The sequence below is a fragment of the Onychomys torridus genome, chromosome 4 (genome assembly GCF_903995425.1).
Source record: "Onychomys torridus chromosome 4, mOncTor1.1, whole genome shotgun sequence".
NCBI lineage: Eukaryota > Metazoa > Chordata > Mammalia > Rodentia > Cricetidae > Onychomys > Onychomys torridus.
In genome coordinates this window covers 102,280,638-102,302,838 of record NC_050446.1, presented here as the reverse complement: position 1 = coordinate 102,302,838, position 22,201 = coordinate 102,280,638, and the positions used below count along the sequence as shown (strand labels likewise).

The following is a 22,201-nucleotide window of genomic DNA, read 5'->3' as shown; positions in this document are numbered from 1 at the left end:
CACTGTTATTTCCTCCTGCCAATTAGCATTCCATTTTATGTAATGCATAGACTACACTTGCGTTGTGCAATAAACGTTTCATTTATTTCCTGTTTGAAACTATCACAGATAAAGTGACTATGGAAATGCATGTATATGTCTTAAAGGAAGCACGACTTCTTTTCACTCAGGTAAATATGTAGCAGTGAAATGAAATATGTAGTGTTGGGGACAGAGGCAAGCAGATCCCTGGAGCTTGCTGGCCGGACAGCCTAGTTCGAATCCCCAGTATCCATGTTAAAAAGCACAAAGGAGTATGGGTATGTGTGCCTGTAACCCTGCATTGGGGGCAGAGGCAAGCAGACGCTGGGACTTGATGGCCAGCCTGCCTAGACCAAACAGCAAGCTTCCCATTCAATGGGAGATTTTGTTTCAAGTCAATAAAGTAGACAGAGATAGAAGAAATCACATAATGTGTTCCTACAGCCTCTGCATTTCAACAAAACACACACACACACACACACACACACACACACACACACACACACACACCAAACATCTGCTTTGTTGAATTATCTTGAGATGTTGAATGAGTCAGTACATATGAAATCTTAAAGGCAGAGCTTGCTACACTCTACACACTTGAATATGCACCAGCAGTTATCTGAAATGTATCCTCTCAGGTGCTGAGTGGAAAAAATTCTCTAAAGAATGACTAAATGCAGCTGAAAGACAGATGCATGAGCATTTCTGCACCCTTCCCTCCACCCCTGGTCTGGAACCCAGCCCTGACTGCCTGGATGCCCACTTGGCCAGGAGTAAATAAGAGGCAGACCCAAACAATCCTTTGAGCTGGCACACTGCAAAGGGCATTTTTAAAAAGTTGTTAGTTACTTTCTAAGCGAGGAGATTTCTTTCCATCGCAAATCTCTCTAGATGGTTCCAAAGGGAGGTATCAGTCACCAGCTTCCCTGGCCAGTAACTTCTGAACTTCATAACATGAAATGCCTGCTCCACACACTATCAGGATGGTTTCGATGCAAAACTCTAACCAACTCCTTGGCCAAATGTGATGTCATTGAACAAGGTAATTTCATCCCCTTAGTTGAATTAACCTATGCAGAGTCAGGCACTGGGAGATAGGAAGACGCCAAGTTAAGGACCCACAACTTCTATGCTCACAGAAGTCAAGTCCTCAACCAAGAATAACAGTGCAATGACAAAGTGGACTAGGCCATTCCTTATTCCAGGAAGTGGCTTGGAAGAGCTTTGTCTAAGAAGATGACTGTCCTAGTGAAGAAAAGCAGGGGTGTGAGCTCAGGGGCTGCAGGTACATCCAGTGCGCCTGCAGGAGAACCTGATGGAGGAGTGAGGGACAGGGGCTGCAGGTACATCCAGTGTGCCTGCAGGAGAGCCTGATGGAGGAGTGTGAGCTCAGGGGCTGCAGGTACATCCAGTGCGCCTGCAGGAGAACCTGATGGAGGAGTGAGGGAGGGGCTGCAGGTACATCCAGTGAGCCTGTAGGAGGGTCTGATAGAGAAGTGTGAGCTCAAGGACTGAGCTTGGGGTCCAGTGGTAGAGCCCAACCCAGGAGAGACTTGGACAGGTAGAAGGCTCTCCGAGGCCACACAGAGGAGCTGGAGCTTGCCCAGAGCAGAAGATATCCAGGGTCCCAGCAAGAACTCAGACTTCATTTCAGAGGCTGCCAGTGGTAAATTTGAGGAGGTCTGGGTTGGCAGTGGATGGTTAAGAGAGTGGAACTGAAGAGGGTCAGGTGAGATGACAGGGGTGGGAACTCATACTGTCAGGAGATACAGATGGCAGGAAGGGGGAACAGAAGGTTTGTGGACTATGTACCACGTTTTCTTTCTCCAGTTGTTGTACAATGAGGTTGACTCCATAACCACAACTAACACTGACACAAACATGGATACTTGGATTTAAAAAAAAAAAAAAAAAAAAAAGAGCCAGGAGGCGGCAGCAGCATGCACACATGCATTTAATCCCAGCACTCTGGAGGCAGAGGCAGGCGGATCTTTGTGAGTTCGAGGCCAGCCTGGTCTACAGAGCGAGTTCCAGGAAAGGCACAAAGTTACAGAGAAACCCTGTCTTGGTAAGCCAAAAAAAAAAAAAAAGTGACGTTTGAGGAATCTTATGGGTAATGGCCACAACAACCAACATTGTTGAGCATCCAGTACTTTACTCTGAGCATATCCAAATCTTCACCCATGTGGTCTTTACAAAAAGCCCCTAAGTCGGGTTTATTATTACTATTTCATAGTCAGAGAACTTGAGACAGAATTCCAAGTAGCAAATGATGGGGTCAAGTTACATAACCTAAGAAAAGCCCATCCCACCTCACCTCTGCTGCGCCTGTCCGCTGTGGAGTCTGACTACTTGTGATTTCATCACCAGATGCCGGGGGACAGGCAGAGCCAGCTGACCTGTGTTTCCTGCTTACTAACTCCAGCCTTGTGTACCCGAAGTTCTGGCCCACTCCTGTTTGAGTAGAACTCAACGCCCAGAGTATTTCACCAGTTAAGCCTCAAGTTACCCAGCCCCTGACATCCAAAGCCAGCTGACAGCAGCAGGCATCCATAGATGTTGGAAGACAAATCCTGCAGCCAGGTTTGATAACCTTTGTGGAGAAGGAACATGAAAAGGGAGGAGAGGGGGAAGCCAGTCCAGATTTGGCCATGCTACAACAAACTGGACTGGCTGCTTCCTTAGAAGCTGAAGGAAAGGAAGCCCCGGAGGTTGACCTCTGACCTACACACACACACACACACACACACACACACACACACACACACACACACACACACACGACAAAAAAGCATTAGTCAAGAATTTAGAAGGTCCTGGAGCAATTGGATTGGTGATGTGTTCAACAGCACAGCACCCCACGTGTCACACAATAAATGGCTCTGTGACTTGGTATTAATTAGTGTCAGTCACCTGTCATTTCTCACCTTGAAACTCAAAGCCAGAACAGTGGCCTCTCTCTACTGGAGCAAACCAAACCAAGCTACAGGAATAGAAACCAAAATGTGTGTTGTCTCAGTTATGGTGGTGAAGCGGGGCTCAACTTCAAAGAACCCAGGAAGCTTCCCAGGGTGATGAAAATGGTTTATACTCAATAGGAGTGTTTGCTACACAGCTGTTTGTATTTGCCCAAACTTACTAAATGATACACTATTTAAGATTCCTGCTACAGTATAGCACTAGTTTTAATGTGTGCAGCAGCCTAGGGCTAATCTCAAGTGCACGTGCAGGGGCCTAAGGTTTAATCCCGAGTGCTGGTTAGGTTGTGTCAACTTGACAAAAGTAGAGTCAGCTGAAAAGAGGGATTACCTTCATCGAATTGGCCTGTAAGCAAATCTATGGTCGTTTTTTTGATTGATGGCTGATGTGGGAGGACTCAGCCTACTGTGGGTAGTGTCAACTCCTGGGCAGGTGGTCCAGGGTTCTGTGAGAAAGCATGCTGAGCAAGCCAGGGGGAGCAAACCAGTAAGCAGTGTTCCTCTACAGTGTCTGCCCTGACCTCCCTCAGTGATGGATTAGTATATAGAAGTGGGATCCAGATGAACCCTTTCCTCCCCAGTTTGCTGTTGGTTAGTGTTTTATCACAGCAACAGAGTAGCACACTAGGACACCCCAGTCCTGGGAAGGAAAATTCAGAAAATTTTTAAGCCACAGATGTTGGAGTGAGTGGCTTACACTTTTCTCGGGTAGCTTGTTTTTCCTGCCACAGAATTCATTCTTGGTACTCCCTGGAGTCCTGGACTTCTGCTCCCTACCTGTGTTATGAGAATAACCCCCCCATAGGCCCAAGGACTGTGGCACCCCACAGGTCAGCAGCACATCAGACATGGCAGGGTTTTTCTGATGATCACCATCTTATAAATCCCAGCACACACTCACTCGTCAGGGTGTAAATTTTCCCACAAGTGCGGGGCTGTGAGTTATCCAGAAGCCGACTGTGGCAACCCTACTGAGAAGCAGAACTAGCATGTTAGGGAAAAAAGAATACAGGAGAAAGGTCTAAAGTTGGACACCCTCTTCCCAGCCCACATCCTCCTGGGTCCTGTGGTCCTTGTAGATGTAGAGGTGACAATGATACAAAACACACAGCCCAGGCTCTGCCCGAGTGCTGCGAGACGGAGCATCTGGAGGCATCTGTCCTCTATTAAAGCTGCTGGCGAGGGCAGCAGAGAAGGCTCTTGCTGCTCTTTCGGAGGCCCAGGTTTGGTCCCAGTACCCATAAGATAGTTCAGAGCATCTGTAACCCCAGTTCCAGTATAGGATACCCTCCTTTGTCCCTGTCAGGTACCAGGCACACATATGGTACACAAACATACATGCGGGTAAGACACTTACAAAATAAATAAATCTAAAACAAACATTTTAAAAGCCTGTGGTGAAGGTGATCATGCACGTGCAGTTATAGTACCATTTCCGATATTTCATTCAGCACCCTGCCTCCTTCCCCAACACACACACAGCACACACACACACACACACACACACACACACACACACACACACATGCCTTGATCTAGTGTTCAGAGATTTATTGTCCACTTAGAAATTTTATCAGAAGTTGGAGGTATTTTAACTGTTCAAATCTGTTACTTTTTCTGGTTTTTTTTTTTACATTATTTTTATTTCATTTTATTTTATTTTTTTATGTGACTGAGTGTTTTGCCTACATTCATGTCTATGCACCATGCAAGTTCCTTGCAGGCTGGAAGAGGGCATTAGATCCCCTGAAACTGGAGTTATAGATGGTTATAAGCTACCATGTGGGTGCTGGGACTCAAACCTGGATCCTCTGGAAGAGCAGCCATGCTCTTAACTGCTGAGCCATCTCTACAGCCCACATCTGTTAGCGTTAGTATCTGTAGACAAGCACTGACTGAAGTCTTCTTGAATTCTTGGTGGATTCCACTCTTCTGGACACTCAGTCAAGTTTGAGGTTTCACCTTGAGCTCGGGCATCAGGTTCTCCCCACAGGCCCGTTCCTGCTCACAGTTAGAAAATGTGTCTGTGTCCCACCCCCTGGGGGGAGAAGCATTCACAGAGCCAGCTCACCTGCTGGTGAAGGTCAGGGCCAGCGCTGTGGCCAGGTGAGACATCAGCCGGAGTGTCTGCATCTGGTGCTCGATGATCTTCACCTCCTCTTTGCCCTTGGGCCCAAACTGCCTTCGGCTAGAGAGAATGAACAAACACAGCTTTTACCAAAACACAGTAAGTAGGTGACTTCATTTTCACAGCTGCAAGTGGCAGCCAGCCATCGGTGTTTCAAATCCTGCAGGATATGGAAACCCAAGCCTCCTAAAATGTGGTTAAGACAGTGAGTTAAGACAGTCCAACCTTCCGAGAAAAGTCCAAAGAAAGCTTTTTAGCTTTCCTGGAAACAAACCTTCCCACCTCAGGATCCGGGTAAGGCAACAGAGCTATCTACTATGCAGAGTAATTTGTACTCCTTAACATTTACATGACATCTTAGAGCTTCAAGTGCCCTGTGATCATTAATTATTCAGCTTTACTAGGTTTGGGACATAGTTAATAGGACAGGAGCCGTAGCCTAGAACATATTTCAAATGGACATTCTCAACAAGGAGGGTGGCGGTGGCCTCCATGCTCCTGTCAGATTCACAGGTGGATCATTACTCTCAGCCCTCCTAAGCCCCCCTGCAGTCCCACATGGAATAGTGTTCACCACATCCTGCAGGCCCTGTGCCTTGTTACAGCGGCTGGAGGGCAGTTAGAGGCAGATACAGCTCATGTCTTTCCTCAAAGCAATTCCTGGCACTGTCCTTGCAGCAACACCCATGGGCAAACCCTGGTGCAGGTCAGTACGCTCTGACTCTGGGGTTGGTGACATTCTGTTTTTAAATAGCCGTGAGCTTACACACACACACACACACACACACACACACACACACACACACACACATAAGCAAACCCATTTGTAGTTGTAGACACTATTGAGCCAAGGATACCCATACACTTAAGAGCAAATTTTTCAAAGTTTTTATGTTTTGCACCTTTGGGGGTCATAGATCAGATATCCTGCATATCAGATATTTACATTTTGATGCATAACAGTAGCAAGATTGCAGTTATAAAGTACCAACAAGAATAATTTCATGGTTGGGGTCACCACAACGTGAGGAACTGTATTAAAGGGCCGCAGCACTTGGAAGGTTGAGAACCATGGGCATCTAGAAGTCACAACCTGGTTATGCCACACAGGTGGGAGAGGATGAGGCAAACAAAACCAGGCATACACAGGGACAGATGCTACCCAGGGTGAGTAGACATCCCAGGGCACAGTTTGACCACTCCAGATGGTTGTCCCAGGAACACTATCATCTCCTGCCCATGATCCATGCCCTTTCTTCCACACCATCTCCACCCAACCACAGCAGGGTGTGGTCTCAAATGAGAGGTTGGACAGCAGCAGGGTGACCTCTCAACTTCGGCTGGGTCATGATGAGGCCAAAAACAGAAAGAAAAAGAAATTGCATTTTCAATAATGGTGTCGTCATAATGTTAGGTTATTGCTATGAACTGAATTGTGTCCCCACAAAATTCATATGTTGAAGCCCTAATTCCCAAGTGACTATTTGGAGATAGGGCTTTTAGGACGTAATTAAGGTTGAATGAAGTCATAGGGTGGGGTGCTAATCCGATTTGCCCAGCAAACCCTCCTTCAGCTCCATGGGTTGAAAGAAGGTCAGGTGAGGACACACAAGAAGGCAGATCAGGAAGACAAAGCTCGCAGACACTGAACCTGCTAGTCCTTGGACCCTGGCATCCCAGCCTCCAGAACCACAAGACATAAATGTCCACTGTTTAAGGCACCCCATGTATTGTAGTTTTGTCATAGCAGCATAAATGGTCCCATGCAGCTACTTAAAGTGTTCTATTTGTCCCCACTCTCTTGGACTTTAGGTTTTAAAATTATGGTATAGCTTTATTTATAATTACTAAAGCCAAAATTTTATCCACACTAGACATGGACATATACAACCCACTCCTCTGGGAAACAGCTGTGTCTGACCTATGCCACAGGTACCCTAGATTCTGGGCATCTACCATGTTCAAGGTCAAGTCCCAGACAAGGAGCTCACAGCCCAGATCACAGAAAAGACCCAGATAGGGTGACCCAGCCTTCCATCCCTGTCAATCACCAGTATTTCATCATGGATTTCCAAAATATCATTTCAGGGCACTTTACTCACACAGAGATGGCAAAGGAAATGATCAATAACAACATCTTTTAACTCTTGATTTGCTGAAAAAAATCATAACCACACAATTTTAAACGGCATTCTATCAAAGTTTCTGTTTCTTCATGCAAGTCTTTGTTTTGGTGCCCAGCACACAGCAGATACACGCTATTGAATGAATGAGTTTTTCAAATGAAGAAATGCAGGTAAACATGGCAGAGTAGCCTGATCAAGACCTCAGGGGAGGTTTTGGATGCTATTCAGTGTGGCGGTTAGCAGTGATTGTCAACTTGACAGGATCTAGAGTCACCCCAGAGACAGCCTCTGGGCAAGCCTGAGAGGGTTCTCTGACTATATTTACAGAGGTGGGGAGACCCACCCTGAATATGGGCACTATTCCATGGGCTGGGGTCCTAGACTGCCTGAGACAGAGAAAGCAAGCCAAAGTGTGTATCACTTTCTTCTTCTGTACTGCAGAAAACCGTGTGACCAGCTTCCTGGCACTCCTGCTGCCCTGCCTTCCCCACCATGATGGACTGCTGCTCCAACTGTGAGCTAAAGTGAACCCTTCCTCCCTGCTGCTTCCCCCACCCCAAGGTGTTTTATCACAGCAACAGAAAACAAAACTTAACACAATCCATTTCCTAGTGTAGGCATAATTTGTGATGGTCCCGTTTCCTCTTTGACTCTCATAGTTCAATTCTGGTAATAGTTGCAGGCCAGAGAGGCCACCAGGAGTCCACACAGCAAGCCTCAGAGTATATCTTGTCATGTGACAGGGAGATGGGCCAATCCACTGCAGGAATCTAGATGATTTCATGAACCTGAGAGATTTCTCAAGAATATATGCATTTCCAACTTTCCTTGTAAAATAGAGTGATCCAGCATCTGCAGAGTCTGCTCTCATCATGGGGTATGCTGGGCCTTAGGGCCACCAAACTGCTTGCTCAGGGCATAGTTATCTCTGCCCTCTAAGCTTCCAGAGCTCCACCCACTCACTAGGTTTAGCTAATGGCTCAGGAGGCACTGGTTTTCTAGCCCCATTGTCTTAGTCAGTGTTCTATGGCTATGAAGAGACACCATGACCATGGCAACTCTTATAAAAGAAAACATTTAATTAGGGCTGTCTTACATTCAGAGGCTTAGTCCATTATCATCCTGACAAGAAGCATGGCCACACACAGGCTGACATGGTGCTACAGTTAACAGACAGTGTCTACATCTCAGCAGGCAGCAGGAAGAGAGTGAGCCACTGGGCCTGGCTTGAGCTTCTGAAACATCAAAGTCCACCTCTAGTGACACACTTCCTCCCACAAGGCCACACTTCCTCCCACAAGGCCACGACTACTCCCACAAGGCCACCCACCCCAATCCTTTCAAATGGTGCTACACCCTATGAGCCTATAGGAGCCATTTTCATTCAAATGACCACACCCACTATTGTGGGTTTCTTTTCTTCAGCCACAATAATTTATCACCACCTCCTAACCTGTTAATTAGTTTTTGTGACACATAGTCACACACAGGCATTCTACGGGCGTTTTAAATATAGTAGCCAGATGGTTGGGAATCTAATCCAAATGCTTCTGCCTGGTGTCTAGGAGTCCACTTGGGTTTTGCTTCAAGGATGCTTCACACTCTCCCCATCTGGGGCCTCTGTCCACACAGGGCTCACTGCCTCCACCAGGCTCAAGCCCAACTGTCATATACCTAACTGGACTCAATTGTGGAGGCTCAGCCACCAATTCTCTCCTCACACTGAGACTTTTCTGATTCTTCTCCCTCTCAAACACATAAACAGAACCAAACCAACCAAAGCAATGTGGCTTCTCCTTAGAATGCCTTTAGTATCCCCTCTGTGGTCTCCCCAGTGCCACTGTCTCTCTCTTTCAGTCTGTACTAACTGACAGCAGCTGATGCTTCTCCACCCAGAGCTGATCCTAGAGTGTGAGCCCCACCTCCCAGGAATGAGCTCATTCCTAAAGATAGCAAATGATGTCCCCATGACTGCATCATCCAAATGTATGCTAACAAATCCAGAAGCCCCAAATACCTCCTTCATAAGGCTATTACAATGTAGGCCACTGATACCCAGCACGAGTCACCCCAGGTGACACCCAGGGCCAGGTGTCAGACAACTGAGGAGAACCCCAAGATATCAGAGCCCTAGTATCCAACTAGTCAATCCTAGTCTGCTTAACCCAGTTAGCCTGCTTACCTGCATGGCCCATTCTTTCCTTTGGCATCCTCCACCTCCTCACTGACACCAGTGTTTCCCTGGTGAGTGGACACCTCTTTTTTTCTAGGGCACTGTGAATAATGAACTACCTAAAGATGAAGGTCTTCCTGATCTGTTGGCCTACACATATCTGAAAGCCAGAACAACCTACATGTTCACAGTCTCTGCCATCAGCACATTTTCATGTGACCCATCCTGGCCTGGAACAAAGGCTCTCAGGAAAGAGAGAGAGAGAGAGAGAAAGAGAGAGAGAGAGAGAGAGAGAGAGAGAAAGGGAGGGAGGGAGGGAGGGAGGGAGGGAGGGAGGAAGGAAGGAAGGAAGGAAGGAAGGAAGGAAGGAAGAGGGAGAGAGGGAAAGCAAGGAAAGCAAGAAAGAAAGCAAGAAAGCAAGCAAGCAAGAAAGAAAGAAAGAAAGAAAGAAAGAAAGAAAGAAAGAAAGAAAGAAAGAGACAGAGAGAGAGGAAGGAAGGAAGGAAGGAAGGAAGGAAGGAAGGAAGGAAGAGGGAGAGAGGGAAAGCAAGGAAAGCAAGAAAGCAAGAAAGAAAGAAAGAAAGAAAGAAAGAAAGAAAGAAAGAAAGAAGAGAGAGAGAAGAAAGGAAGGAGGGCACACCCTCTATCACAGCAACTATACTCCAGATTCCTACCTGCCACCCCCACTTTTTCCTGAAATGTTTGCTTATTCATAGCCATTATGACAAAGAAATAGCTTTGACAATGTAGCACGGATAGAAGCAGTGTACAGGACAGAAATTAATGAGAAAGAGAAAGCAGGAGAAAGGAATCAAGCCCCTGTAATGCCAAAAGCCCTACCCTGGCTTGCTTATAGGTGAGCAGAAAGAAATCAGTAGATGAGCAAAAAGTGGGGGCACACCCTCTCCTTCCCTCTGGCCTTGGATGCTGACAGTCTCCAAAGCACTGAACCAGAGTCTCCATTGGCTTCTTACCTATCAGAAGTTTTATCTGATTTTAGAAATGGGAATGTAACACTAAAGATTAACAACTCTTCTGCTCAGAGATGCCAATAGAGGTCAGCCCTAGGACTGTCACTATTTGCCCCAAGCTGGTTGCCTGGCTACAGGAGAAGCAGCAGAGAGAAGGAACATCAAGGCTCTGGGCTATAGAAGGCATGGCCATGTGGTAAACTTGTCCTGCCATTCTGAAGTCACCCTCTGGTTTATGATCTCAGGATGTAGTTGGGCACACTGAAGGCTCCTTCCCTGGTTGCCAGCATCCTGGCTTGATGCCCTGAACACAGCTTACTGGGCTGTAATCCCTGCAGCTGGCCAGCAATTACTGCCTGCCAGACATTTTTATTGTTCCAAAATATGATCTATATGGACACAATATTCTTCCTGTCTTTTCCTCCACTAAGTTACTATTTTTTGTTAAAAACACATGTAAAGGGTATATTTTTCTCTGTAAACACAATTTTTATTGCAGTGCTCCCTCCAAAGGAAAAGAACCCAAATCACTTAGCTTTCTCATGATCTTTATAAAACCAAAAGCAGTGTATATATACACAATGGTATCCATGTGAAAATCAAGCCAGGGCTCAAAGAGTGCTGTGAATGATGCCTTTTAAAATTATAGATCTGAAAAGCTATTTCTGGACTCCAGCAACAACGAAGGAATAGAGGAAACATTTATTTTGGGTTGTTGTATTTCATCCCCATTCAATTTTGAACACGGCTGCTTAAAGCAACATTCTCGGAAAGTGACACGGTTATTAATCACCAAGGCAGCTACTGCAGGCGCAGCCTCCAGGGGGACCATGCTGCCTGCCTTCCCTGCTCTCCCTCTGGTCTCTTCTCCCAAAGGAGGCCAGTGACCTACTAAAAAGATAATTGCTTCCCATGTTTCCTGCTCCGAAGCATCATTGCGTCAGTCTTCTGTGAATGACATCCAGTCACCCTGGAAGGAGAAAAGCTTGTGTGGCTGAGCCTCTGTCCTTGACCCTGAGACATCTTGGGGTACAAGCTAGGGTGCAAGCTAGTTCACAGGCATCCCCTCAGCCAGAAGGAAGGAGAGAAAAACTCACCTCCTTCAGTGTCGTGGTGCTGACCTCTGCAGACAGAAGCTGGGCCCCAGACACATATCCATGGCCACAGGGATTTATTAATAATTCAATTTTAGGCTACAGTCAAGGGAACTGGTTAGTGCCCTCAGTGGGACACCTACATCCCATTCCCCTATCACTTCATAGAGATACCTCAACCTCTCAGAGAGCCCTCAGCCCAACCCTTTCTGTTTCTCCTCTTTCAGGGGACACTCCTAGATATGTAGAACTAAGAGTGTAACTGTGTGTACAAATCAGTGTGTGTATATGTTTGTGTGTGTGTTTATGCATGCACATATGCACAAATCTGCATGCAGTGTGTGCATATGTGCAGCACACATATATGGATGAGTATACTTGTCTATGTGTATGCATGTGGTTGACATCAGGTGTCTGTCCTCTATTGTTTAGAGCAGGGTCTCTCACTTAACCAGAGCTTAATGCTCTGCTCAGGCTTCACAGCCAGCAAGCCCCTGGGCTCTGCCTAATTCCATGGCCCCAGACCTGGAGTTACAGACATATGCCACCATGGCTGGCTTTAGGTGGCTTCTGGGGATCTGAACTCAGCTCCTCATGCTTGCATATCAGACACTTCACCCACTGAACCATCTCCCCAGAATCAAAGCAAAACATTTTAAGGCCACTATCATAGCCTTGTGTGAATCTAAAATGTCCCCATGAGCTCATGTTTCAACATTCGCCCTCCAGCTAGTAGCATTATTTTGGGGTGACATGGGCCCTTAAGAAATAGAGCCTGGCTGGCAGAAGCAGGTCACTAAGGGTGGACACTTGAAGATTGCAGAAGGCTCCTGGTTCCAGCATTGTCTCCTTTGTAAACGTGGGGAGATTCTACTACACATTCCACAGTAAAGGCCTTTGGGCCCTCCTTGCCATGATGGACGGAAACCTTGAGGCTAGCTAATCATCCACACTTATATTTCCTTAGTTGTTTGTGTGGAGTATCTGGGGGATGGCTACACAAGCATGTATGGGACCCAGAAGACTAGAGTCCAACTATAGAAAACCTGGCTTCTTATTATCAAACGATATGTGGGCATCAACACTCCATTTCCCAGCTTTCAGCCTTGCCACACTCAACCCTGTGGGGTCAAGCTTGGCATCAAAGCGGCTGGCTTCCCTAATATTCTTTTTGTTTAAAGCTGAATGCCTAATGGTTTTCTCTTTGGACTTAGAGCAATCTGCACTGAACATCTTACTCAGCATGTTAGATCTACCACATTTTAGCTGTCATTCTTCAACTGGACAATTGTCCATCCATCTACAGATAGAAGAAGTGTGTGTCTTACAGGACTATGTGTGCCTTCGATAAACATTGCTTTCACAGGGGACTTGGGCTGAGGAGACAGCTCAAGGGATAAAGTACTTGCTTTGTAGGCATGAGCACCTGAGTTTGGATTTTACCCAAGTCAAAGTTGGACAAATATAACCTCTGGGAGTTGGAAGGAGTCAGGCAGATCCTGGACTTCAGCCAAAATGGTAAGCTCCAAGTTCAGTGAGAGATCTTAGTTCAAATAATAGTAATAATAACAACAACAATGTGAAAAGGGTTAAGAGGATGACCTCTGGCCTATACATGCACATGCATGGGTGATGTACACACACACACACACACACACACACACACACACACACACACACACACACACACACACACACACACATTCTTGACTGTGATTAAGTATGGAAACTGCTCCCAAGAAAGCTTTCAAAATACTAATCTTGTAAACACTCTAGAAATAACATATGTGTCTCCAAACATCTTGATAGTGCCAGAGGAGGGTTTTGATCTCCTTTCTGGCTCTGGAGATGCCTGTGAAACATCTTGCATTCTGACCTTGCACCCCAAGACATCTCAAGGTCAAAGGCAGATGTTAGACACACAGCTCTTCTTCCAGTGTGAGATTAAGAAAATGACACATTTTAAACATAGGATATTGGGTAAGAATACACAGAAAGAAATGTTAGTTTATTGCTTTGATGCCAGTGTTGGAAAGTCTACATGACAAATAAGGACAGTGGCCCAAGCCTACAAATAGATGCTGGAGCCTACGTCTCACTGTGAGCATGCAGCTCTTTGGGAATGAGTCATTGCCACCCTTCTCCCCATCTCCCTTTCTCACTGATCACACCAGACCAAAGAGCTAGAAATGCAAAGGTTCTATCCAACAGGCAGCACATGGATCTGAGTTGTGGTCACTGTCTAGCAGGGCCCAAGGCTCTGCTCTCTGAGACAGTGAAGACCGTTGTAAACATGGGGAGACTCTACTACACATTCCACAGTAAAGGCCTTTGGGCCCTCCTGAATGGAGCAGCAGCACAGAATGGAGCTTCCTACAAGAGTCTGGAGTGATGAAACAAGCCACTTTTTCCTACAAGTGACCTGGGGAACCCAGATGCCCTCCAGGCCAGAGGGAAGGCATAGTAAGTGGACCCACCACACTGTCCCTGTATTTTTGCTGAATAGATTCTTTCTGCCCAACATCACCACCTGATGGAAAGGACCAAAAGTAGGCTCACCTTGCATCACAGACTGACCAAGTCCCAGTTCTTCTTTGAGGGTTCAACTATTTAAATAAGAGTAGATCTGACCTGTCACATTATGGATCAAAGAAACCTCTTGAAGACAAACAGCGAGGAACATGGTTTCATCTCTGCTCAGTATGTTCCTGGGCTATTCTGGTACCTCCTGGTGCCTGGGAGAGGCCATCTGGGACTGAGCCATCACATCCCAATTTATATCACTGGGGGTTGGGGAAGAAGGCAAAAGACATGCAGGTGAAAGCTCAGGCTTGAGACCATGCACACCTGGCTTGGGACCACACACACATGGCTTGAGACCATGCACACCTGACTTGGGACCACGCACACCTGGCTTGAGACCATGCACACCTGGCTTGGGACCACACACACACGGCTTGAGACCATGCACACCTGGCTTGGGACCACACACACACGGCTTGAGACCATGCACACCTGGCTTGGGACCATGCACACCTGACTTGGGACCATGCACACCTGACTTGGGACCATGCACACCTGGCTTGGGACCACACACACATGGCTTGGGACCATGCACACCTGGCTTAAGACTATGCACACCTGACTTGGGACCATGCACACCTGGCTTGAGACCATGCACACCTGGCTTGGGACCACACACACATGGCTTGGGACCATGCACACCTGGCTTGAGACCACACACATATGGCTTGAGACCATGCACACCTGGCTTGAGACCACACACATATGGCTTGAGACCATGCACACCTGGCTTGAGACCACACACACATGGCTTGAGACCAGGCACACCTGGCTTGAGACCATGCACACCTGGCTTGGGACCACACACACCTGGCTTGGGACCATGCACACCTGGCTTAAGACTATGCACACCTGACTTGGGACCATGCACACCTGGCTTGAGACCATGCACACCTGGCTTGGGACCATGCACACCTGGCTTGGGACCATGCACACCTGGCTTAAGACTATGCACACCTGGCTTAAGACTATGCACACCTGGCTTGAGACCATGCACACCTGGCTTGGGACCATGCACACCTGGCTTGGGACCATGCACACCTGGCTTAAGACTATGCACACCTGGCTTAAGACTATGCACACCTGGCTTGGGACCATGCACACCTGGCTTGCACGGAGATGTGGATGCTGCCACCTGTGAGTGGGTTGTCTTGTTCAGGAGGTCTGTGAGCCTCAGGTTCCTCGACTGTCAATGGGCTTAGAGTGACAGCCAGAACCAAGTGAGATGTAGCTACATGCCTGACATAGCAGGTGTCCAAGGAACAGCAGGGGCCACCATCACACTCAAACCACCCTCTTCAAGATAATCTGTCAGTCTACTCATCCCTGACTATGAGAGTGCTTATAAAATTTCCCCAAAAGTTATTCTTTCTTTATTCTGTCTCACTAAAGCTTCTATAAGAAGACCTTTAAGGCAAAGGAGAAAGTCTGTTTCTCAACATTCAATTAAAGATAACGAAATTGTTAAGGAAGAAGGCATGCTAAGGCTACTAACAAAAGAGAGGTGTGTCTGTATGTGGTGTGGTGTGTGTGTGTGTATGTGTGTGTGTGTGTGTGTGTGTGTGTGTGTGTGTGTGTCCATGTGGAGGAAAACTAATGTAAGCTGCCCCCTTTATGTACCAGGAATCTCAATGGTTTTCCCCCCTGAATTCCAGGTTGAAACAAGGTGTACGAAACACAGCCTGAGGGTGGTGTGGGCAAAGCCATGAGAGCAGCAGATTCTTCCCAGAGCCAATCAGCCAGCCTTAGTGAGGAGCCTGGGTGACATTCAGTTGGCTGCCACACACAGGAAATGAATTTACTTTTTCAGAACGCCAACTTTAGCAATATCTAGGAGTGACAAGACTTGGTTAATGTTAGCATCAGGACTGGGCTTCCTTGAGATTTTTTTTTTTTTTTAATGCATCCTAGTGAACGAAAAGCAAATCTACAATGGTACAAAATGCAGAAGGTAGATTACAGCTTAGACTGCCTGGAGCGGGCTAGTGATGGGGGGGGGGGGCTAGTGACCTGGAGTGGGCTAGTGACTGGGAGTAGGCTAGTGACCTGGGGTGGGCCAGTGACCTGGGGTAAGCTAGTGACCTGGGGTAGGCTACTGTTGAGGTAGTCTACATTTGAGAGCCTATCTACAGGGAGACACTTTCCCTCATCACACTGTCTCAGGGATATTGCAGCACCTCAGCTACTCAGGTGAGGAAGAGATTGCCACTGGGAGTCAGGCAGTGCAGCAGTGACTCTGTGCACTAGTAACTGGAACAGCCCCCAGAGACTCTGGTCTCCCGGACATAGCGAGTAGTGGGGGGGGGGGGGGGCAGAGACAAGTGCTGAGCCCTGGCACTCAGCACCCATCACTGAAGCTGAACACTGGGTGATAGACAAGCATGAACTCCTCTTTACAGTGCACACATCCCTATCTCGGTGCCTCAGAGTGGCCTCGGACTGTTCTTGGCAATGAGAATATAGTGGCCTGAGATATAAAGGATAGCTGGCATCTCCACCTTCACTCTTAATCTGCAGCTTTAAAGGTGATGGTGTCCTGAGGCTCTTAAAACGCCACAGCCTCTCAACCCAGAAACACACGCCAGCTCTCTATTGAGTTACATCTTTGTCTCGTTTCATAGTGTTTTCAGAACACAGGTCTCAGGGACGCCTTCTTAAATGCCCATCTAGTGCTTATGTTTTTATGGAATTGTGCAATCCTATGGCACATAATGACATTTTGGTCAATGACTATCTCTGTGTATGACAGCAATCCCCAAAGACAATGTTAAAACAGTGATAAAATCACCCAGTCACACACTTCTCAGAATGTGCCCATAATTAAGCAATGTATGACTAATACTATGGTTCATTTTTTAGCCCCAGGAGCCTTATATTCACTACAAGTGTGCAAAAGTACAGATGGGTTTCACGTGTGACTTTTGTGTCTCCTGAGCATGCTGAATTCACATCTTAAGATAGCCTGACTCCCAGTGGGAATCTAATCCTCACATGAGTAGCTGAGGTGTGCTACAATATTCCTGAGACGGTGTGATGAGAAGACACGTCTCCCTGTAGACAGGACCTCAGATTAGGTAGGGTACCTCAGCAGTGAACTTGGTAGCCCACCCCAGGCAGTCTCAGCTGTCATTTACACTTCCAAGATGTCTCTGTAGATATTTCAGCATTTTCTACACAGCCCTGTCATAAGAATATAAAATTTTTCATTACTTGCTGTCCAAATTATATGCTCATTTTATTTTATTTTCTTCGCTACTGAACTGACCACAGTTTCTACCTCCATGTTCACATGGAGAAATGGGTCACAAATCCTTGCCATGCCTGCTCCTAGAGAATGAGTCTTTCTTTCATTAAGTATGATGTGGACTGTACTTTTTCTTTTTCTTTTCTTTTTCTTTTTCCTTTTCTTTTCCTTTTTCTCTTTGGGGGTGTTCTCTATCAAGTTAGTCACAGTCATCTCTACTCTTAGTTACTTTTTAAAATTTTTTTTAATTGTATGTGAGTGTTTGCCTGCATGTATGTATGTGTGCCTGGTGCCTGCAGAGGCCAGAAGGCACTGAATACCCCTGCACTGGAGTGACAGACTGTGCTGAACAACCACATGGGTGCTGAGAACTGAACCTGGATCCTCTGCTCTTTTACCCTGCCCATCTCTAGCCCCTCTGTTCTTATTTCGATGAGAGGCCCCTAGCTGTTGACTTCTTGTTTTGTGGTCCTGGGGACTGAACCTTGGGCTTCACACATTCTCGGTAAACACTCTGCTGCCTCTGGGTTATATTCCCAGCACATTTTTAATTTTGTATTTGAGTCAGGGCCTCCTTATGTTACCTGGTGACTGATGGGGAGTCACAATTATAGCTGAGACTTAAACCCACTCTGTAGCCTACGTAAGCCTTGAACTTAAGATCTTTCTGCCACAGCTTCCCAAGGAGCTAGGATTGCAGGTCTGTGCCACCAAACAGAACTCTAAGTGAGAGTTCTTAGTCATTAAGATGTATCAAAGTTTAAATGCTTTTCTGTACCAGATGATGTAACTATGTTATTTTTCTTCTTTATGTGAATCTAATAGGGTAGATTATATTGAATTTTGAATATTAAGCAAGCTTGGATCCCTGTAATAAAGCCTACTTGGTCACCATGAGTAATTGTTATTTTGCCAAAGTCTAACACTTAGTTTTCATTAGACTCCTGTGTCTACATTCATGAGCGATACTGTTGTATGATTTCTTTTTATTGTCTCTATCTGTTTGGGAAACCAGAATATTATGGTTTCCATACAAGAACTGAAACATGCTCCTTCCTTCCACTGTTCTTTCTAGAGGAATTATGTAAAAAATTGTTGTATATCCTACTTTAAGTGCTTAGTAGTACAGTGACATTATTTAGGCTAGAAATGGTTCAGGAATTTTCTTTGCTTTTTTTTTTTTTTTTTTTTTTTTTTGAGACAGGATCTCACGTAGCCTAGCCTGGCCTCAAATTGACTATGTACCCAAAGCTAACCTTGAATTCCTGCCCTCTTGCCTCTGCCTTGCAAGCATGGGATCCAGGCAGGCACCATCACATTTGACCTGCTCAGAAGTCTTTAAATGACAAATTCAACTCATTACTGGCTATGTGGTTTTTCCAAGTTCCATACACAGTGGATAAGCTACAGTATTTTGAGACTTTTGAGGAACTGGCCCATTTCACTTCAAGTAGAAAGAGCCCCAGACTGTTTCTGATGTCAGTAATGTATGTTTCCTTTCTTTTTTGACAGTTTGCTAGAAACTTGTGGATTTTATTCTTTCAAATAGCCAGCTCTTTGCTCTTCAGTGTTTTCTATAGCTCTGCTGTCTCATCCCAGTGATTTCTGCTCTGTCCTTATTATTTTATTCTCTGCTTCTTTTCAGTCTATTCTGTTCTTTTTCTAGGTTCTTGGAATAGTAGCTTGGGTTTTCCTAATATATATTAGATATGTTAATATATTGTATTCGATATATTAATATCTAGATAACATATCAATATATGCATTTGATGTCACTAATTTCTCAGCACTCTATAGCTACTTCGCACAAAATCTGATGTGATATTTACATATTTTTAAAATTTTGCTTCTGAGTTCCTCTTTTATTATGGGTTTGTGAGTATTGGGGAATTTCCCTCTTATGGATTATTAGTTTGAATCTGTGGAGAGAGACTCCTGAGTGCTGGAACAGCGGGTGTCAGCCACCATGCCTGGCGCTGACTTCGACTGAGAAACTGTTGCAGTTTCTTCTGTGGCTAGCGTCTGTTTTGGAAGATCTGGGTGGGTATCTGAAAAGGATATGTACTCTGTTTGCTGAGAGGAGTCCTCTGTAAATGCGGACTGGTTCTTGCCAGTTGGTAGCACTACCAGCTCTTCTGCATCTCCCAAGGCATTCTATGCAGTCGGTCTATCGGTTGTTAGAAACGGATGTTGACATTTCCTAATTGAAACTGTGGGTTGGTCTCATTTTCTTTTCAGTTCTTGTTGTTCATATCACAGTGTCTTGTGTTTTGCACACATGTGCAGGATGGCTGTGTTTCCCTCCTGGACTGACACTTCTTGTAACCGACCATCTCTCCTTATCTGTGGTGAGCATCTTTGTTCTGAAGCCGACTTCATATGAAATTAATGCAGCAACTCCTGCTCTCTTTAGCTCTGTAAAATACAAACTGTCTAAACTGTCATGCTTGAAGTGAGCAGACAGCGTAGAGTTTGATGGCTTTTGGTCCCTGTCAAGCTCTACTTTTTAATTGAATTATGCTTTTTTTTTTACATTTGTTGTAATAATTAGACTAGGGCTTCAAATGTGTGTGTGTGTATATATATATATATATAATATTTATGTATACTGTGTAATAATATATAAATATTATGTGTAATATATAACATAAATACATATTATACATAACATATTTTTAAAATAAATAAGTTTTTTAAAACTCTATTTTTTTATTTCTAGGGTTTATCTTTACTGCCTTTCTTCAGGTTACTTCAGCACCTTTTAAAATCCCATTTTAATGTATTACCGGGCACATCATTACAGAGATACTGTTCCTAGTGTTTCATTGAGGTTTTATGTGTACATAGTTTATTCATATCTGTAACAAAGCCTGTCCATGTGCTGCTCTACCAGTTCAAGTGCAGTACAGAAACCTGGCCTCTCTTATAGCTCATTATCCTCTGCCGTGTAGGACTATCCCGAGCAAGCCCCACAAGTTCATCTACAGCCACATGTATCGGTGTCAGAACACTTGCCTCGGCTGTCAAATATGACTTAGAGAACTCAAAAATGGGAGAGTTTATTTATCTATGTTTTCATGAACTTTGTTGTTTCTTCTTCCCTGATATTCCAGAATGCCTTTTGTTTTTTCCCTTTCTGTTTAAAGGACACTTTTCCTTTTTCTCTCTCTCTTTTCTTTTTATATTTTATTTTAATTTTTTGTATGTGTGTATGTGTGTTGGGTGTGCATACCAGAGCTATGCCCTCAGGGACTAGAAGAGTATGTCGGATCCCCAGCTGGAGTTAGAAGCACCTCCAGGTGTAGGTGCTGGGAACCAAATCCAGGTCCTCTTCAAAGGCTGCTGCTTAGCTGCTGACTCATCTCTCAACTCCATCTTTCCTTGTTCCTTTTTTTCCTCCCTTCCTCCCTTCCTCTTCCTCTCCTTTTTAAATTGTGTTCTTTGTTTATTTTGGTGTTTTTGAACCAATGTTTCACTGTGTCGCCCAGGCTAGCCTTGAACTTGTGATGAATCTCCCTGCCTCAGCTTCCCTGATTACTAGGATTACAGATGTGCACAACCATGCCCAGCAGGAAATTTACTCAGCTGTCAGTTTAGTCTGTGAGTGAAAACTACATTCAGTTTTATTTCATCTAAGAATGTATTGAAATGTCACCTTGCTGCATACAGAATTCTGGTTTAATGGTTCTTTAATGGTTGAAAACGGCAAGCCACTTCCTGTGACCTTCATGGGCTTCTGATGAGAAATCTGCTGTGATTGTTTCTCTCTGCTGCTTTCAAGAATTTTCATTTGCTTTTAGTTTTCCAGTTGTTTTTTCTCCTGTGGTGTGTGCAAGTGAATTTCTCTGAGCTACCCCTTAGAGAGAGGCTCAAATGTTTGAATCTGTAAGTTATGTCTTTTTTTGCTAAGTTTGGGACTCTTTTTCTTTATTCCAACTATATTTTCACCCCTGCCCTCTTCTGCATTTCTGGCTGGCATTTCAAGGACACACGAATTGGGTCTTTTGTCACAGTTCGCTCTGTTCTCTCTGCTGGTCTGTTCTCCCTGGTCTCTCCCAGCTCAGATTCTTTCCTCTGTTCTCCCCGCTGTGCTTTCAAGGACATCATGGGGTTTAATATTTAAATTTTAAATGGCTTGTATTACTTTGTTGTATGTGTATGAGGAGGTGCTGTGGTGTGTGTGCGTGTGTGTGTGTGTGTGTGTGTGTGTGTGTGTGTGTGTGTGTACAACTTGTGGAGATTCAGTTTGTCTCCTCCCACTGTGTGGGTCCTGGGATCGAACTCGGGTTATCGAGCCTGGCATGAACCCCCTTTACTCACTGAGGCATCTTGGGGCTTGGGAGATAACTGTGGGAAAAGCAAGCATAGGAACGTGAGTTTGGATCCCCCACACCCAAGTAAAGTCTGCACGCAGTGCATGTGTCTGTGGCCCAAGTGCTGGAAGATGGGGACAGAGACAGGCAGGTCCTGGGGGCTTGCTGGTAAGCCAGGCTAGCAACACTGCAAGCTCCTGGTTCAGTGAGAGATTTTGTCTCAAAATTAAGGTGGAGAATCAACTACTGGTCCCACATGTACATGCGTATATATGCACACTCTCTCTCACACACATATATACAAACAGCTCTCTCTCACAGACATACACACTAAAAATAAAATAAAATGATTTCCAAATCATTCCAGCATTTCTGTGACCCCTGTTTCATATCTGCTGGTTTCTTTTTCCATTCTGTTTGAGATTTTCCTGGTACACAGGGTAATGAGTAATTTTCAACTGGAATATGTACATTTTAATGCTACGTTGGAGTCTCTGGGTCCTATTTAAAATTCTGGATGTCTGGCCTGTTGTGGCCTAGAAATGCATCATTATTAAGAAGTAGAAG

At 45.4% G+C, this 22,201-nt stretch overlaps 1 protein-coding gene across 1 annotated transcript in view; it reads right to left on the bottom strand.

Moving 5' to 3' along the window:
• Acoxl (acyl-CoA oxidase like) overlaps positions 1 to 22,201 on the bottom strand; it is a 270,827-nt gene that overhangs the window by 156,254 nt on the left and 92,372 nt on the right. The window contains 1 exon segment of the mRNA XM_036185521.1: positions 5,074 to 5,190. Within this exon segment, the coding sequence (XP_036041414.1) occupies positions 5,074 to 5,190 (117 nt within the window).